Source organism: Lutra lutra, chromosome 1, assembly GCF_902655055.1.
Source record: "Lutra lutra chromosome 1, mLutLut1.2, whole genome shotgun sequence".
NCBI lineage: Eukaryota > Metazoa > Chordata > Mammalia > Carnivora > Mustelidae > Lutra > Lutra lutra.
The window spans coordinates 49,447,394-49,465,258 of NC_062278.1; the positions used below are offsets into that span (position 1 = coordinate 49,447,394).

Here is a 17,865-nt window from a genome sequence, read left to right on the forward strand (position 1 = left end):
TTTCCTTCCAACCCTATGTTTATCTGTTTTGTTTCTCAAATTCCACATATGACTGAAATCATTGGTATTTGTCTCTTTCTGACCGACTTATTTCACTTAGCATAATTCCCTCTAGTTCCATCCACCTGGTTGCAAATAGCAAGATTTCCTTCTCTTTGATGTCTGAGTAATATTCTGTTGTAAAAAAATACCACACATTTGTTAGCAATTCACCAGTTGTTGGACACTTGTGCTCTTTCTATAGTTTGGTTAATGTTGATAATGCTGCTATAAATATTAGGGTGCATGAACCCCTTTGAGTGCATTTTTGCATCACTTTGGTAAATACCTAGTAGTGCAATTGCTGGGTCATAGGGTAGCTCTATTTTTAACTTTTTGAGGCACCTCCATACTGTTTAGAAACATGGTTTTGATTCACCTGGAGAAGAGGCTAGGAAAAGTCTTAGGAGAAATGCTTGAATATTTGATGAGCACTAATGGTCTCTTTTGTATACTCGAGGCTTGATACTTTGAAATTACTTACTTAAAAAATTGTAGGCAATTTATATCATTTCAAGTTTTAAACATACAGGTAAAATTTTCATATTACTTTCCTCCAAATATGCTTAAAGTGTAAATATACGCTGTTGCACATGCTATCACTTTAAGAAATCCTTGAGCTCCCTCTTAAAAACAACATAACTCTTGCTTAATAGTGTGATATTTGGGCAATTCACTTACCTGTCTAATCCTGTGTCCCAATTGAAAATGGAGAGATTGTGTGTTGTAGAGATTGTGTGCAGAACATTTGACATAATGCCTTGCACAAGGTAAGTGTTCAATGAATATGCATGTTTTTCTTGTTGGTATTGTTGACGTTGCAGTGATTGACAGTAATATCAATTCCTCTTAAATCAACGGTATATCTACTATCATCAGAAAATAGTGTATTTTATGAGAATGAGTGATGTTTTGGCTAAGTTCTGGAAACAAAATGTCTTCATCTTCTATATGTTCTTATCTTGGTAGACATGGGGAGTTTCAAAGGTCATGCCCTCCCTGGAACCTTCTTCATTATCATGGGTATTTGGTGGACCATCAAGTGCATTCTGAAGTATGCCTTCAAAAAGCATAAAAGGACTTCCTACCTTGGCTCCAAAGCATTATTCCATCGAATAGAAATTTTTGAGGGAATTGTATTAATTGGCATGGCCATCACTGGTGAGTGCACCATTTCTGTGTTCTGTTTTCTCCTTTTGGGTATTTCTACATGCAAAGAGAAAATTAAATATCAAATCAAGAAATTGCTAAAATGAATTTTTATTTAAAAAATCTCTGAACACATATTCTAATTGTAATTTCTATCTGATTATAATTTGTTAGAAGGGGACACTTCATGTTTACACAGAAGCCTATTCCTTAATGAGTCAGTCATGGATATTAACGTGCCTGACCACTCAAGGTGACTTTCCTTTATCGAATTAGTTGGAACCTTTGAACTACTTTTATAATATTTATTCTGATGCCTGAAAGAGTAAACTCTATCAGAAACCATTTTTCAAAATGATGCCAAAATAATCAAGTTATTGTGGGAAAGCCTTAGTCGTAAGTTGTTGCTGATGGACTGTACAGAGGGGTCAGGCTGAAGAAGACCTTGCTTTATATACTCATCCTTTTTTTGCGTTATTCTTAAATTGAAAAGGGAAGTTAGGCCAGATGACTTCTAAGGACTTTTCATTGACTATAAGGTTCTGAGAAAATTTTCTGTGGTTTTAGAATTCCCTGGTAGCCTCTCCTTTGTGAAAAGCAGAACTTTCTCCTTTCCCTTTGGATTTCTTCATACTTTATTCATGGCAATAGGTCTTTGCTATGGACATGAAATTACAGAGCAACCATTTCCAAAGAGAGGAATTGCCTTGCCAGATTCCATAGATTGACACATACATCAGTATTTTAAAGAAAGTTTTATTGTTTCTGTACCTGACCAGACTGTGTGCTATAATCTGTGTTTTCTCAGTTATCCTTAATTGAGGAAAAGCTGAACCCTAGTCTTTTGATTCTGAATCAAGCACAACTCTCCATTTCGTGGTAGCTACCCAAAGATGCTACACAAAGATGTAGGATGTGTCAGAAGGAAGTAATCAGCCTTTGTGCAATTTACCTAGTCATTACATGAAAATGGGAACTAAAACCATCAGTGGAACTGGTCATGGAACTATGAAGAACTGAAATGATCAACTTTGAAGATCTGAAATAACTAGCTGTCTGACTAAATTGGTTATCTTTGACTAAAAGTTGATCATCCAAACCAGTGTTTGAACCTCTAAAACCAGCTGAAAGCACCAGTACTTAGCTGTTAAGGAACAGCCCAGAATGAAGAATCAGCATTATAGAAGGACATTAGATTTGAATAAGCCATGGGTTCATCTGGTATCTTCCTGCTTTCTTTGTGAAGTCATGGAAAGGGTTGCTAAAACTGTGATATCTTCCTTTGCAGGCATGCTCGGGGAGCAGTTTATTCCTGGTGGGCCCCACTTAGCCTTATATGACTATAAAGAGGGCCAGTGGGTCGAACTCTTGAGCTGGCATCATTTCACCATGTATTTCTTCTTTGGGCTGCTGGGTGTGGCGAACATCTTGTGTTTTATCATCAGTTCACTTCCCACCTCCTTAACCAAGTTGATGTTGTCGAATGGCTTATTCGTGGAGGGTAAGTATAAGTGAGTATGTTCCTGTTTCACTATCTTTGGACACTTATCTAGGCCTGTACAATAATATTCCTTTAGTGTCTTGGTGCTGCCTTGATCAATTGGGCCATCTGTTTGGGCCATGGGGAGATCGTCAGATGTCCTGCACAGGATGCCAAAGACTTTCCCTCCCTACTGACTCATACGGTAAAATAAGAAAAGCACCATCATTTGATGTGCTTTATTCACATTTCAGATCATTCTTAAAGAACCAGCTGCCATGGTTATTTATCTCTAGGTTATCCTGGAGAGAATTATTATTTCTGTTTTAACAAGTGAAACTGAGTTCAGGGTAGTGAAGCATGAGTATCTTTTTTTTTTTAAAGATTTTATTTATTTATTTGACAGGCAGAAATCACAAGTAGGCAGAGAGGCAGGCAGAGAGAGAGAGAGAGAGAGAGAGAGAGAGAGAGGAGGAAGCAGACTCCCCACTAAGCAGAGAGCCCCATGCAGGGCTCCATCCCAGGACCCTGGGATCATGACCTGAGCCGAAGGCAGAGGCTTTAACCCACTGAGCCACCCAGGCACCCCGTAGCATGAGTATCTTGAAACAAGGAGACCACTCACAGCAACCTACTAACCTGCTAACTAGCTATTTTCATATTGATACAATGAAGCTTCACCATTACATGATAAGTAGAGTCAAAAACCAGTCACTAAAAATAGGAGGTCCTATTTTTGAAAGGTTAATGAAAATACTTTTGTTCAGTTTGATGTCCCTCTTACTGTGTAGGGAAAATAGGTGTTTAGTAACTTGTTTTCATTTATTGTATTTTTAAGGAATAGATTAATTATGGAACTAAAAAAGCCTATGGGGTACCTGGGGGTCTCAGTTGTTAAACATCTGCCTTCAACTCAGGTCATGATCTCAGGGTCCTGGGATCAAGCCCCTCGTTGGGCTCTCTGCTCAGCAAGAAGCCTGTTTCTCTCTCTCCCACTCCCCCTGCTTGTGTTCCTTCTCACTGTCTGTCAAATAAATAAATAAAATCTTAAAAAAAAAAGAACTAAAAAGCCCCAGATTATCAGGAGGGGCCATTTCCTAACTGATCACCTTCCCTCCCATATCTGAATATAAGGACTTTTGCCAACCCCTCTCTGAGAACAAAGGCTAGCTAAAATACGGGCATCAAAAACCAACAGCAAGATTCTCAGTATTTCAGGGTGTTACCATATTTTGGGTGAACATCTTTTCCTCCTCATCTACATGAAAAGGTTGAAGATAAAGCTGGAATCTGTTCATGGGATTAAAAAATATAGGTAGTTACTACTTCTTGGGAGCTTCCAGAGCATCTTTTCATACCCAGCAAAGTCCTCTCTTATGATTTGTACATATATGTATTTGCTTACTCCAATGGACTGAATTCCTTCAGGCTAGGGTCTGTTTCATTCATCTGTGTGTTCACCCTAACTCTTTCTCCTGTCCCATCACCCTTACTATTCATCCTCCTGCATAGAAGATGCTTTGAAATATAGTTAGTTAAAAAAGCATGATATGTTAGACAAGGAAAGGGAAAAGGAATGATAGATCCTTATTCTTAAGAGGTAGTGATGTTGGGAGGCCTGGGTGACTCAGTGGGTTAAGCTTCTGCTTTCAGCTCAGGTCATGATTCCAGGGTGCTGGGATTGAGTCCTGCCATCAGGCTCCTTGCTCAGCAGGGAGACTGCTTCTCCCCCTGGTTGTGCTCACTCTCTGACAAATAACATCTTTAAAAAAAAAAAAAAAAAGAAGAAGTAGTGAGGACTCCAAAAAAATACTAAAGGTTTCCATTATTGTGGGAAGCAGAGAGCACTTGATATTTTGGACAAATTGGTGTGTGTGCGTGTGTGTGTAAAATTCTGTGGGGTGGGGAGAGACAGAGGGAGACAGAGAGGGAGAGAAATGGTAGATGTCCCTTGGTTTCACTGAATAAGAGAAACTGTTTCTTCCTTCTCTATCAGCTTTTGTCTTGTACAATCACACTCATGGCCGGGAAATGCTGGACATCTTTGTGCACCAGCTGCTGGTCTTGGCTGTCTTTGTGGCAGGCCTGATTGCCTTCTTGGAGCTCTTCATACGGACCAATATCACTGTGGAACTTCTTCGGACAAGCTTTATCCTGCTTCAGGGGAGCTGGTTTTGGCAGGTGAGTCGGGGCCTCCAGTGAAGGCATCTGGTGTTTCCATCTGTACTCTTCTCTCTTTGATGGGGTATTTTGATCCAGAATCAGGGACTTCCTTCTGATGTGCCACCTGTAGGGAGAATGTGGGTCTTTGAGAGGTGATGTTTCTTTGAGTAGACCAGAGGCCCTAGTGGGAGTGCTGATAGAGCGGCTGGAAAGTAAGTGGGGTGTGGCCATCTTCCTCACACACCTGGATATCCATAATGTAGGAATTCTGGGCCATTGCTTGTTGTGGGCAGCAGGTGCTAATGCTAACGCAATTTACAGCCTAATGAGTAATGAGCTTGAGAAATATATGAAAAGCAGAAAGGAGAGGAATTGACTAATTATTGAGAAACAATGATGTGCCGATGACTCTACAGGACTATTTCATACATGTTGTTTCAATTTTGTCCTCACAGTGACTTGGAAGTTAGGTATTATCATCCCAAATTTATGGATAGGACTCCAGGAGACAATGTGACCATCCCAGACTCACACAGTAATGGAACTAGCATCTAAATGTGGGTCTGGTTGACCCCAAGTCCCGGGCTCTTTCCATTTTACTCTGTTGACTACCTAAGCTTGGCGTGTTGTCAAAAACATATATTCCAATTAGTGAACTTATATTTTATAGACACTGGTAAATCATACTCTAATATGCACATATATATATAAGGAAATCCTGAGATGAAAGGTAAATGTGGTTTAATAGGGGATGACTTCTTAGAGGAGATATTTCGTTATCAGAAAGCAGAAACTTGGGATGAGGTTATCGCAGGGATTTGCAAGCTATTAGTGTTCCATTAATAATTAATGATTTATTAAGAATCTGAGGGAAGAAGCATGGGCTGTCACAACTGAGACCAGAGAAATAATGTTTTCACATTTTACCAAAAGCTTTTCTAGGAAAGAGCTATGGGGTTAAAAATCTTGGGCATAAATCTGTGACTGTTTAAAAATCTTTTCCATCTATGAGTATGTCTAGACTAGTTTCCTTTTTTACCTGGTGGCTAGACTAAATAACGTTTGGAGGCTTAAAGAAAAAATGAACATTTAATACCAGTACAAACACACACACTGGCAGGAAATGAAGGTTTAGCTGTAGTACCTCTCTCCACCCTCAGATTCCTCTGAAACAAAAATGTCTGGAGACGTAGATGAATTTATTCTGCTTTTATTTTGATGTTATGTGTGGTAAATGAATGTTTATGGCCAAAACTCTGTCATAAACTAATAATAGGACATCGTGAATTGCTTTTCACCATATTTTTTTCTCTCTCTACTTGTCCACGGGTGGTTAATACTAGTGCATAAACAATATGTAGACAGATTAGCACACCTAGATTCTTGGAACTATAAAGGAGTTGGGAAATGAGTGAGGCAAATGTTCAGATTGGCCATTTTTTTATAACTCATATGTAAATGATGGGGTAATAGGCAAACTTCAAGAGAACTATGCTTCCAATCTTTAAGAATGGTTTCTTTCCCGAAGCTCATTACAGTCAGATATGTTTTCTCAGAGACTGTCATGAGCACACTATGAAGGCATACACAGGAGTTGTATCTTTCCACAATGTCAGCTTTATTCAATCATGAAGCAAAGTTAAATCGCAATGATAAAGCAGGTTCGGGATTCCAAACTTGATGACATTTCACCGTGTGATTAAACTTGGCTTGTTACACAGCACACAAAGCAGGACAAGACAAATCACACAACAAGCAAGATAACAAAAGGGTGTAGGAGGTTAACAACCAAACTCGATGTCAGTCTGTGGGCACGCAGTTGAGATAAGGCCTCTGTCGACCTCGGTTTGGTCCGTGTCAGCTCTCCGCACTTAACTGCTTATGTTCAAGCAGTGAAGGATCTCGGTTCTGTTTGGAGATCCACTGGGCAGAGCCTTCCATGGCAGCTGCCTTTTTAAAATGGTGAGACAGAGAGGGATTCATATCTGAAGAGTCTGACAGTTTGCTGCCAAAATCCTTTCCCTTTTTAAAGGGATTTAATTGGTTTTGGGTCCCTGCAGACCTCCTCTGGTTCTACTCGCTATCAGTTCTGGGGTCCCCGCCATACTGCCTAGCTCCTGCTTGTCATGAGGGACTCCATTTTGCTCTCTTTGAAAACCTATCCATATCATGCCATTTAAAAAAGAAAAAGATATCCTTCAGGCCCATTCATTCCATGAAACATGGTTTATCTGAGACTTTTTGTGGGAAAATACTTTTTTTTTTTTTTAAGATTTATTTATTTATTTGAGAGAGCAAGGGGGGGGGGAGAGAAAGAGAGAGAGAGTGAATGGGGGAGGGGGAGGGGCAGATGGAGAGGGAGAGAGAGAGAAAATCTCAGGCAGATTCCCCACTGAGCACTGAGCCCAGACTAGAGGTACTGGCGGATGGAAGACTCAATCTCACAACTTCAAGATCACGATCTGAGCCAAAATCAGGAGTCGGATGCTTAACCAACTGAGTCACCCAGACACCCCTGTGGGAGAGTATTTTTAAAGCTCATTTTTGCATTTTGTCATTTCCAAGTTCCTCCCCATCACTGTCAGAGTTGAGGCAGAGACCCTCGTGCAGGAGGAAGATAACTTCTGTTGTCTTTACTTCCCATTACTTTGAACAGTATCTGATGCATCACCCACCCCTCATTAATGCCCCAGGGACTCCTCCCATGACTTCCCAGATCCTGAGCCTAAAGTAAATGCAGCTTTGTTTTGTCTTTAAGAAAGATAAAAGTTCTGAATCTCGGAACACTGAAAAAAAAAAAAAAGAAAAGATAAAAGTTCATTCAGAGATGTCAAAAAGACCCAACTAAGCAGTAATGGTCTGAAGTCGGGTATGATAGATCATACACTTGTTTAAGACTAATAGTGTTAAAATAAGTGATTGGAGCATAAGACATAATACACTAGGAAATTCTATCTTTAACCTATGGGAAATGGGCCCCTGGCTTGTTGTGTATTAGGGAAGATAATTATTTACATTTTAAATGTGATATTGAACTAGTCAAAACCAGATATTCAGGAATGCCATAGAAGATACAGCAAGAAAAAAAATCTTTTTCAGACCTTTTTTTTTTTTTTTTTTGGTTAGAATTTTACATTAGGAAGCAAATTAGGATACCCAATGAGAGAGTAGTGGCTGATTCTATATTTCAAGTGGAAATTTATTCTTTCACTCTTCTAGAGGCCAGAAGTCTAGAAATCAAGGTGTCAGTGTGTTGGGGGCCCAAAGGCAGAATCTGTGCTATGCCTCTCTCCTTGAGAGCTGCCAGCAATCCTTGACATAACTTGGCTTATGGAAGCGTAACTTCTACCTCTGCCTCCAGAGTCACGCCTGTGTTTTTCTGTGTACCTGTGTCTTCACATGGCCTTCCATAATAAGGATACTGGTCATTGGATTTAGGGCCAGTTCTAAAACACTATGACCTCATCTCGAGTTGATGACATCTGCAGAGACTTTATTTCCAAATAATGTCACATTCACAGGCACCAAGTGTTAGGACATCAACATATCCTTTTGGAGGCACACAACATAACTCGCAACAACTGCTAACCTCTACCTCTGGGAGCTGTAGCAAATCACTCCCCAAGCAGGGATAGATGGGTGGATGGCATTGGAAGGACATCGGTGGGACCAGTAGGTAAGAACTGGGGAGCTGGTCCATAGTTCATTACACTCAACTCTCCCTTAAAGAAACTTACTTGACACAATTTCTTTGTTACCTTTCATAAGCTGCTTCAAAAGGAGGGCATGAGGGGAATGAAGATAATGATATCTTATTCTTGGGGTTATGATGAGGACTGAGAATTATTGTGAAGTTTATGTGCATGAATGAGGTTAAGGTGCCCCACACCTAGTGATACATATATTGGATGGTACAAGGAGAATTCTTTAGCATGGGAAATAGGAACAAGTGATTAAGACCCAAGTCTTATTTTTTCCTAATTTAATCAGGTTATGTGAAATTTCACACAGAAATGGAATTAAAGTTTCACTCATAACTATGGACTAATGCTTTTTTTTTGTTGTTTTTTGTTCCTGTAAAATTTCATTTATTAGATGTGTGATCCTAGGCAAATTATAAAACCACCCAATTTTCTCACCTGAATGATGAAGACAATAGTACATTAAAGTGGGGGGTAATAATACATCATTTAAAGGCCATTGTCAGGAAACTTCCAACCACTGTAACTGACAGTTACAGTTCTATTTAGCCGTGGACATTCATACAATTATCCTTGTAATTATCTTGGTATTATATTTTATTTAGTTCTAGAGACCTGACCTATGTCCATTCACCATCCCGCCATCTGTCCATCATTCTTCCCTCTCTCTCTCTATCTTGTTTTTGGTTAGGATAAAATTTACATAACAGAATTAACTATTTTAGAGTATATAATTCAGTGCCATTTAAGGACATTCACAATATTGTACAAGTATCACTGTTATTCAGTTCTGAAACATTTTCATCACCCCAGAAGAAAACCCTGGAACCCTGAAGCAATCATTCTCTTTCGCTCTCTTCCCAACCCCTGATAACCACTAATTTGCTTTTTGTTTCTATGAATTTATGTATTCTTGATATTTCATGTAAATAGAATCATACAATATGTGACCTTTTGTGTCTGCCTTCTTTCCCTTAACATAATGTTTACAAGATTCATCCATGTTATATCACATATTAGTGCATCATGACTTTATGGTTCAATATTCCATGATACTGATATACCACATTTTGTTTATTCATCATCAGTTGACAGACAATTTGGGTTGTTTTCAACTTTTGACTGCTGTGAGTAATGCTGCTATGAACATTTGTTTATAAATTTTTGTTTGAATATTTGTTTTCAGTTCTTTTGAGTATATGCTTGGGAATGGTATCGCCAGGTGATATGATAATTAATGCTGCATTTAACTTTTTGAGAAACTGACCAGTTGTTTTCTACAGTGACTGCACCATTTTCTATTCCTACCAGCAATTTACAAGGATTCCAATTTCTCCATATTCTTACTAAAACTTGTTATTTATTATTTTTACCATCCTAGTGAGTGTGAAGTGGTATCTCCTTATGGTTTCGATTTGCATATCTATAATAAGTGACAATGTTCATCATCTTTTCATGAGTTTATTTACCACTTGCATACCTTCTTTGGAGGAATGTCTCTTCAACTCATTTGTTCACTTAAAAATATTTGTTTTTTGTCTTTTAGCTGTTGAGTTGTAGGAGGTCTTTATATATTGTAGAGATTGATTCCTTATCAGATATATGACACAGCAGTATTTTACCCCATGCTGTGGGCTCTCTTTTCATTTTCTTGATAGTGTCCTTTGATGTACAAAAGTTATTTAATTTTTGTGAAGTCCAATTTATCTACTTTTTGTTTGGTTGATTGTATTTTTGGTGTAGGGTCTAAGAAGAAATCCCCAATCCCAGGGCATGAAGCTTTCCTCTTATGTTTTCTCCTGAGAGTATTATTTATTTATTTATTTATTTATTTATTTATTTATTTAAAAGATTTTATTTGTTTATTTGACAGACAGAGATCACAAGTAGGCAGAGAGGCAGGCAGAGAGACAGAGGGGGAAGCAGTCTCCCCGCTGAGCGGAAAGCCCGATGTGGGACTCGATCCCAGGATGCTGGGATCATGACCCTAGCCGAAGGCAGAGGCTTTAACCCACTGAGCCACCCAGGCACCCCTAGTTTTATATTTGGTCTTTGATCTGTTTTGAGTTAATTTTTATATGGAGTGTGAGACAAGGGTCCAAATCCATTCTTTTGCATGTGGATATCCATTGTCCCAGCACCGTTGTAGAGACTACCGAGTTACCCACTGAATGGCCTTGGAACTCTTGTCAAAATGAATTTGCTACAGACATATAGATTTATTTCTGGAGTCTCAGTTCTATCTCATCAATCTGTATTTCATGATGTCTATACCACACTATTTTGATTACTGCAGTTTTTATAAGTTTTGAAATTCGTAAGCATGGGTCTTACAACTTTGTTTTTATTTTTTGAGGTTGTTTTGGCTATTCTGGGTTCATGGTAATTACATATGATTTTTAGGATCAGCTTTCCATTTCAGTAAAAAAAGACCATTGGGATTTTTTAAAAATTTGAATTCAATTAGCCAGTGTATAGTACGTCATTAGTGTTTGATGTAGTGTTTAGTTATTCATCAGTTGCATATAACACCCAGTGCTCATCACATCACGTGCCCTCTGAGGATCGAGGAAGGGGAGGTGAGTGGGGGGATGGGCATTAAGGAGAACATGGGGATTTTGATGGAGATTGCACTGAATTTGTAGATTGCTTTGGGTGTTATTGCTATCTTAACAATATTAAATCATCCAGTCCATGAACATGAGATGTATTTCCATTTATTTAGGTCTTGAAATTTTCAACAATGTTTTGCAATTTTCAGTGTACAAGTCTTAAACCTCCTTGTTTAAATTTATTCCTAAGTATTTTATTTTTTTCAGTGCTATTGTAGGTAACATTGTTTTCTTAGTTTAATTTTTGTGTTGTTCATTAGACGTGTATAGAAATACAACTGAATTCGTGTGTTGATTTTGTGTCCTGCAAGTGTGCTGAATTCATTTATTAGCTCCAATAGATTTGTGTGTGTGTGTGTGTGTGTGTATGTATTCTTTAGGGTTTTCTATATATAAGATCATATCATCTGTGAATATAGATAGTTTCACTTCTTCCTTTATAATCTGGATGCCTTTTATTTTACTTGACTAATTTTTGGCTAGAAATTTTTAGGACAATGTTGAATAGAAGTGGTGAATCCAACACCCTCCTTTTGTTGCTGATTTTAGGGGAAAAGCTTTCAATCTTTGATCACTGAATATAATGTTAGCTGTGAGCATTTATTTATTTACAAACCTCTTTGTACTCCAATTTTGAAATAACTGAGTGAAACTGCACAGCTTAGAAACCTGGCACATTCTCTGAAAGTCCACTAACCCACAGAGATGATTACTATTTATATTTTGAAAATTGCTCTTCAAATGCCCTTAACACTTTTTTTTTTTTTTCAAAATTGTGACCTGGTAGATGCTATCTGTATTACTAAAGCAGGCAGTAAGACCTAATGTCTTATCTGTAACATCTCAGATAATTGGAGTTACTTTAGTTAAGATTAATCTTAGAACCAAACATTTTGAAATATACTCTCTTTGGGAATGCAGCTGATTATTTTAATATGTGTTTTTTGTTTTAAATTACAGATTGGTTTTGTCCTTTATCCCCCCAGTGGAGCTCCTGCATGGGATGCAATGGATCATGACAACATCATGTTTCTTACCATATGCTTTTGTTGGCATTATGCATTAAACATTGTTGTTGTTGGAATGATTTATGCCTTTGTCACTTGGTAAGTTAGTGATTTTTTTGCTCATGTAAGTTCTATTTCTTGGTATATGATCATCAAGACTCAAAAGTATTGAACTTTAGATTTGAAGGGGGACTCCATTCCTTAGTATTCCACAAGACAGGGTAATGCAGCAGAAAATTATCTGCAAACCCAGAAAGTCCCCCTTGAAAGAATAAATGCTGGTTTAAAGTTAGACTCATTCAACTGTGTCTCAGCTGTGTCTTTGACCTGTGGGTCACCTTTCAACACACTTTTCTGTGCCTTTGTCTCTTTGCATATGCTGTCTCCTTTTCCAGATGGTCCTCTCCATACCTTCAGGGAGCCCTCCACTTGCTCACATGTACATTAATCATAGCAATTCACAAGCTTGGTGTCATTTTTTGACCAACATTTATGTCTCCCATTAAATTTGAGTATATGATTAATTTGACATTTGCTCTAATATTTCTAAAAGTAAGAGTCAGTTGAAAAATCATTTTTTTAAAAAGAAAATTTATTATCATAAAAAAAGAAAAATCATATTTTTAGACCTCAATACAATGTTCACAGTGGATGAAGAACAATAGAACAGATTGATAAAATATGTATTCCTAGGTCTGCCACCTATCAGCTATATGACTTTGGACAAATTATGCAACCACATTAAGTCTCAGTTTTATTGTTTACAAAATGGGAATAATAACAGTACCTAAATGAGATAGGTGTTTACACTGCTTAGGACATAACAAGGGCACAGTGGAAGTTCTTCTTCTTGTTGATCTTGTTCTTTTTGTTACTTTTCTTGTTCTCCTCCCCTCCTCCTCCTTCTGTATCACAAAAGACATAATGTATAGACCCTAAGGAAGAGAGAAAGACAATTTATTTTTATTTTTTTATTATTATTTTTATTATGTTAGGTTAGTCACCAGAGATAGACAATTTAAATACAGTGCAGTAGGTGGAAATAGTAGAAGAAAGTACTGTTGGAGCCCAGAGGAGGCTTCCTCGCAGTTGAGAATTAAGCCTTGGCTTGAAGGATGAAAAGAAACAGAAGGAGCTGAACATGATTCCTGTCTTTAAGGTAGCTAATACCAAGTCATAATGGGTCTGGCTAGTTCCAACTACTAGGCATGCAGGATCCACACTTAATTCTTCAGACTTCAGCACTGACCTAAATGTTCTATATCTTCAGTCTTCATTTTGGTGACCATGAGCTACTTGACTGTGGTTTCTGAGCACTTGGCATGTGCCTAATGTCACATTAATATTAATTAACTTAAATATCTGTAAATGCATAGTGTCTAGCATATTGGGCAGTATATGTCTAGTAGGTTCTCTGGATTCCTAAAATGTGGTAACTGCTTCTAGGCTCAGTGGGGTCTCAGCCTCTTCAAAAACTAGCTTTCTACTCTTCTCTCCCAGGTCACCTCTCTTGCCTTGTGCTTCTTTGAGCTTCACTGCTGAAGCAGCTTTGGTCCTGGGTCTCTAAGTAAGAGAACCATTTCCTTGTTTAGCTCCAGATGTCTCTGCTAGGCTTTGGGTCAGCTTACTTTGATCTGTATATACCTCCTTCTAGAGGTCCAAGTGCTTTGGGTACTAGGAGATTCTAGCTTCTCATTGACTGATTTCTATTAGTCCTATTTCATTCCTCCAAAGCATGCACATGGTTGGTAAGACTGGCTCTGCCACTGAGTGAAACTTGGCTTCTTCCTCTGTTGTTCTAGGCTGACATCTGGGCCTCATCTCTTTAGGGGCTGGGAAGCCTCCAAGAATAATGGCAACATTCAAGGAGCCTCTCTAGCTCATGTCAGCTCCCTTCCAGAGTCAAAAGAAGACTACTGTCTCTTCCTGTTTCAAAAAGCTTCAGACCTCTCTTATCCACTTACAGTTTTCTAGAAACCAGAAAGTCCATGTTGACTTCCTCAGCCTTTACCTTTTTGACCACTTAGTCCCCTCTACCCGGCATATTCAAATTAAATGCTTATCTCTTCTATGAAAACTTTGTGACTGTTCTAGACTCATCTCCCTTCATGAGTTTTCTAGCACATTAGTCACTACTACCCTTTTTTGTAATTGCAATCTATCTTTACTGTTAGCTCATGTCAGCCTTACCTGTTAGCTAGATTGTAGCACCTTGAGGAAAATACCCTTTTCATGTTTTGCACAGATCTTGGGATATTGTCAAATGGCATTCCATTTACTGAGTAGGTACTCAATAAACATTTATTTACTGTTTTAATAGATCTGCTTCAGAGTTACATGAATATGGGCTTTGTTTGTTTGGAAATCATGTTTCAGATGCTTTTTAGTCTTGCTCTCATAATGCTCTTGGAAATATAAAAACAAGAGCTCATGTTGTGAGGTATATTGATATAAACTTAAGCAATAAGCTAAAAAATATAATGAAGATTCAGTACTGACTTTCAGTGAGGTCACATGGCAGGCTAATTCAGTTGTATAATCATAAGGAGTTTTGACAATCTATTTTTCAGGATTTGACCGGAGTAGTTTCTAAGTCAGTCACGGGTGATGGATTTTTAGGACATTATATCAGAATTTGTTTGACAAAGTGCAAAGATCATGATGGAAACAAAACTAGGTTATGGAACCACAACCCCCCAAATCTCAGAAAAATGAAGTTGTACTTCCCAGCTTTCCAGAATAATCGTTCAAAGATTGCCTCATTCAGCCCCATACCTGTAGTTCTGAAATAACAATTTGTAAGAGAGACTGACCTGTTTGGAAATTTTGTTAGATATTCTACTGTATTTCATATTTAAACACTACTGTTCATAGAAATATTTCAAAAGCCCCTTTCTATGGGTAGAGAAGTATGCCCACGTTCAGGTTCACTTCCTAAGCAATAATCCAGGTGACTCATTTTGAAGAAGAAAATAGAGATGTCCAAATCCCAGGAATGTGACAGTTTGCCTTCTGGAAGTTTGATTTCCAGATGGACTCTGGAAGTACACCCAGAGTGTCAGTTCTGCTCTTTCTCTTATTAATTGAAGAAAACCTATGGGAGCACAACCTCAGACTCACTCATGCTAACCTTAGTATCCTGGACTAACATCATTCCAGGAACTAGCAATTATTTGCACTTCCTATTTATCATTCCAGCCTTTAATCTGTCTCCAGCACCCATTTATGCATGTGCCAATACCCAGGTCTACAGGGTGCAGACAGAGCCTGAACATGTCTCAGCTTGGGAGCTTAAAGTAACAGCAGACACAACCCAGGAAGGAGACATGGGAAACAGAAAGAGTCACCCATGAAGGAGGAGTGGGAAACAGGAAGGGCCTGTGTTAACAATTAATTTGTAATAAGTAACCATATGTTTGTTTTAATTTCCACATGAGCCATCAGGAATGTATCTAATTACTGAATTAACAGTTAATCCATTTTGTTGAGCAGGTATTGAGGTTGTGCAATGTAGAGATAACCATGTGGATCTGAGATATGACACAAACACTGTTACCACCTTTAAATTGTTTAAGCCTATTAGTCTTTCATGAGTACAGTGCCTTGAAAAGCTGAGGACATCGGAAGCAATATCAGTAGTCAATTAATAATCAAGGCAAATTATTTCAATTGGTTTCCTTGATCTTGATGAGTCAATAGTTGTTACTGGTACTACTCAGTTGTTGTATATTGGAGGAGTTAATGCTGAGTTGAAAGTGACTGAAGAATTAACCTCTATGAATAAGTGAGTGATGTGGACTCCTGGCAGATTGTTCTGAAGGCCATTGATTTGTCAGATGTGTGTTGAGCCACTGTTATGCACCAGGTGGTCTAGGCTCTGGCTAGTGGTAGGGCACTAAATAAGATAGTCTTTGCTCTTACGAAGCTTATATTCCCATAGGATCCAGAGCACAATAAAGTCACTGCATATTTATGGGGGAAGGCCAGACCTTCACTGGAAAAAGAAAGGCAGAAGATAAGGGATGCAGATAGGCTGGTGAAATTTTTCACAAAATGAGAATGATTGTGATGACTTGGTGTATCAAATTTGTTTGTACATTCCTATGTACTTCTGGAATTTAACTGTATTCTATCAATATGGTCGTAATACTGTGTCTTTATGAATAATTATGCATAGGAAAGCTTTGCTTAGATTTTATTACATCAGAGAAGTGGAGAGTCTGCTGAGTTTCTGGGAATAAGAACCTTCGTATCTTCCAGTGTCAAAAATGATACTCTGATTTCCCCCAGACCTACAGATCTCTTAATCTATGAAAACAATCACATTGGGGGAGGGCACTTTTTCCAACTTCCTAGTTCACCGTGGATCACACACGGACCATTGACCACATGCAATTGAGCAGTCCGTGGCCTGCACAAAATCACTCCTCTGAAGGCACATGTTGGGAAGGACTGGACATGGGGCTTGACACGGGGAAGGAGATGCCTCTGTACACTTTCCAAGAGAGGGCTCCTTTTTGGAATACATACCTAGGTGCGGACTTGATGGAAAAGCTCTCGGCTGAACTTGGTTTCATCTTGGCTTGCTGCCACCCAGAGATTCTCTTGTTTGTTTCAGAAATGATCAAAGCTATGAATGATTGGGCATTTTCTGAAACCTGAACAATCATGTTGTACATTTAAAAACTGATTTTACTTATTTACTTATACCCTGCTTCAATCCACAAAAAGTTTTCAGGTAGCTCCAAAGCCAAATAAAAGTGATTTTCTTTTTTGGATCGCCTCTCTCATTTGCACAGATAATTGGGAGTTTGTTGTATTATAGATAGACGTTGTTCTGGGTTTTTCTTAAACAGCATAACATGAGATACCTTTCATTCTCCTCAGGTTGGTTAAATCTCGGCTTCAGAGGTTCTGCCCCTCAGAAGTTGGACTCCTGAAAAATGCTGAACGAGAACAAGAATCAGAAGAAGAGATGTGATTTTAATGGGCATTTTAGTTTTTCTGGATGAACTTCTCTTTTCTGGATTAATTTTGTTCATGGTTTTGTTTTTTGGCCTTTTGCTTGGAGAACAGACAGCTGAAGGTGATTCTTGGTATATTGTTTGTATTTCCAATTTGGTTAAAGTATTTGAATTCAAATATTTTATTTTTAGGTTTGTAAGTACTTTGGGTGATAAAAATGCATTTTGCACATTAGTCATGGTATTTGGGGCCTGGAGCGGCTATTCTCAGATCATCTGAAGTTAAAATCCACGCTAAGAAAAATTTTTTATTTGCATTATAGATATGCTCAAGGTTCCTGGGCTTACTACCATTTGTAACTCATTAAACATGAAATTACACCTGTTTATCTTGTTGCTACAATGAGAAATAAATGAATGCAGGAACCTTGGTAGAGACATCTCGAGTCTTTTTCTTTTCTTTTCTTTTCTTTTTTTCATTCTCATTTCTTTCTTTCTTTTTTATTTAAATTCAGTTAGCCAATATATAGTACATCATTAGTTTCAGAGGTAGAGTTCAATAATTCATCAGTTGCATATAACACCCAGTGCTCATCACATCATGTGTCCTCCTTAATGCCTATCACTCAGTTACCCCATCCCCCCAACTAACTCCCCTACAGGAATCCTCAGTTTGCTTCCTGTAGTTAAGAATCTCTCATAGTTTGTCTTCCTCTCTGGTTACTTCCCATTCAGTTTTACCACTCCCCT

General features: G+C 38.3%; 1 protein-coding gene across 4 annotated transcripts in view; it reads left to right on the top strand.

Annotated features, from left to right (window-relative positions):
- TMEM45A (transmembrane protein 45A) overlaps positions 1–17,553 on the top strand; it is a 65,565-nt gene extending 48,012 nt beyond the window's left edge. For all 4 annotated transcript variants that reach the window (XM_047723194.1, XM_047723186.1, XM_047723168.1 and 1 more), the window contains exons 2-6: positions 1,009–1,200; positions 2,477–2,689; positions 4,665–4,849; positions 12,105–12,250; positions 17,039–17,553. In XM_047723194.1, coding sequence (XP_047579150.1) covers positions 1,011–1,200; positions 2,477–2,689; positions 4,665–4,849; positions 12,105–12,250; positions 17,039–17,132 — 828 coding nt within the window. In that variant the 5' untranslated portion in view covers positions 1,009–1,010 and the 3' untranslated portion in view covers positions 17,133–17,553. The remainder of the gene's footprint in view (positions 1–1,008; positions 1,201–2,476; positions 2,690–4,664; positions 4,850–12,104; positions 12,251–17,038) is intronic.
- The last annotated feature ends 312 nt before the right edge of the window (positions 17,554–17,865 follow it).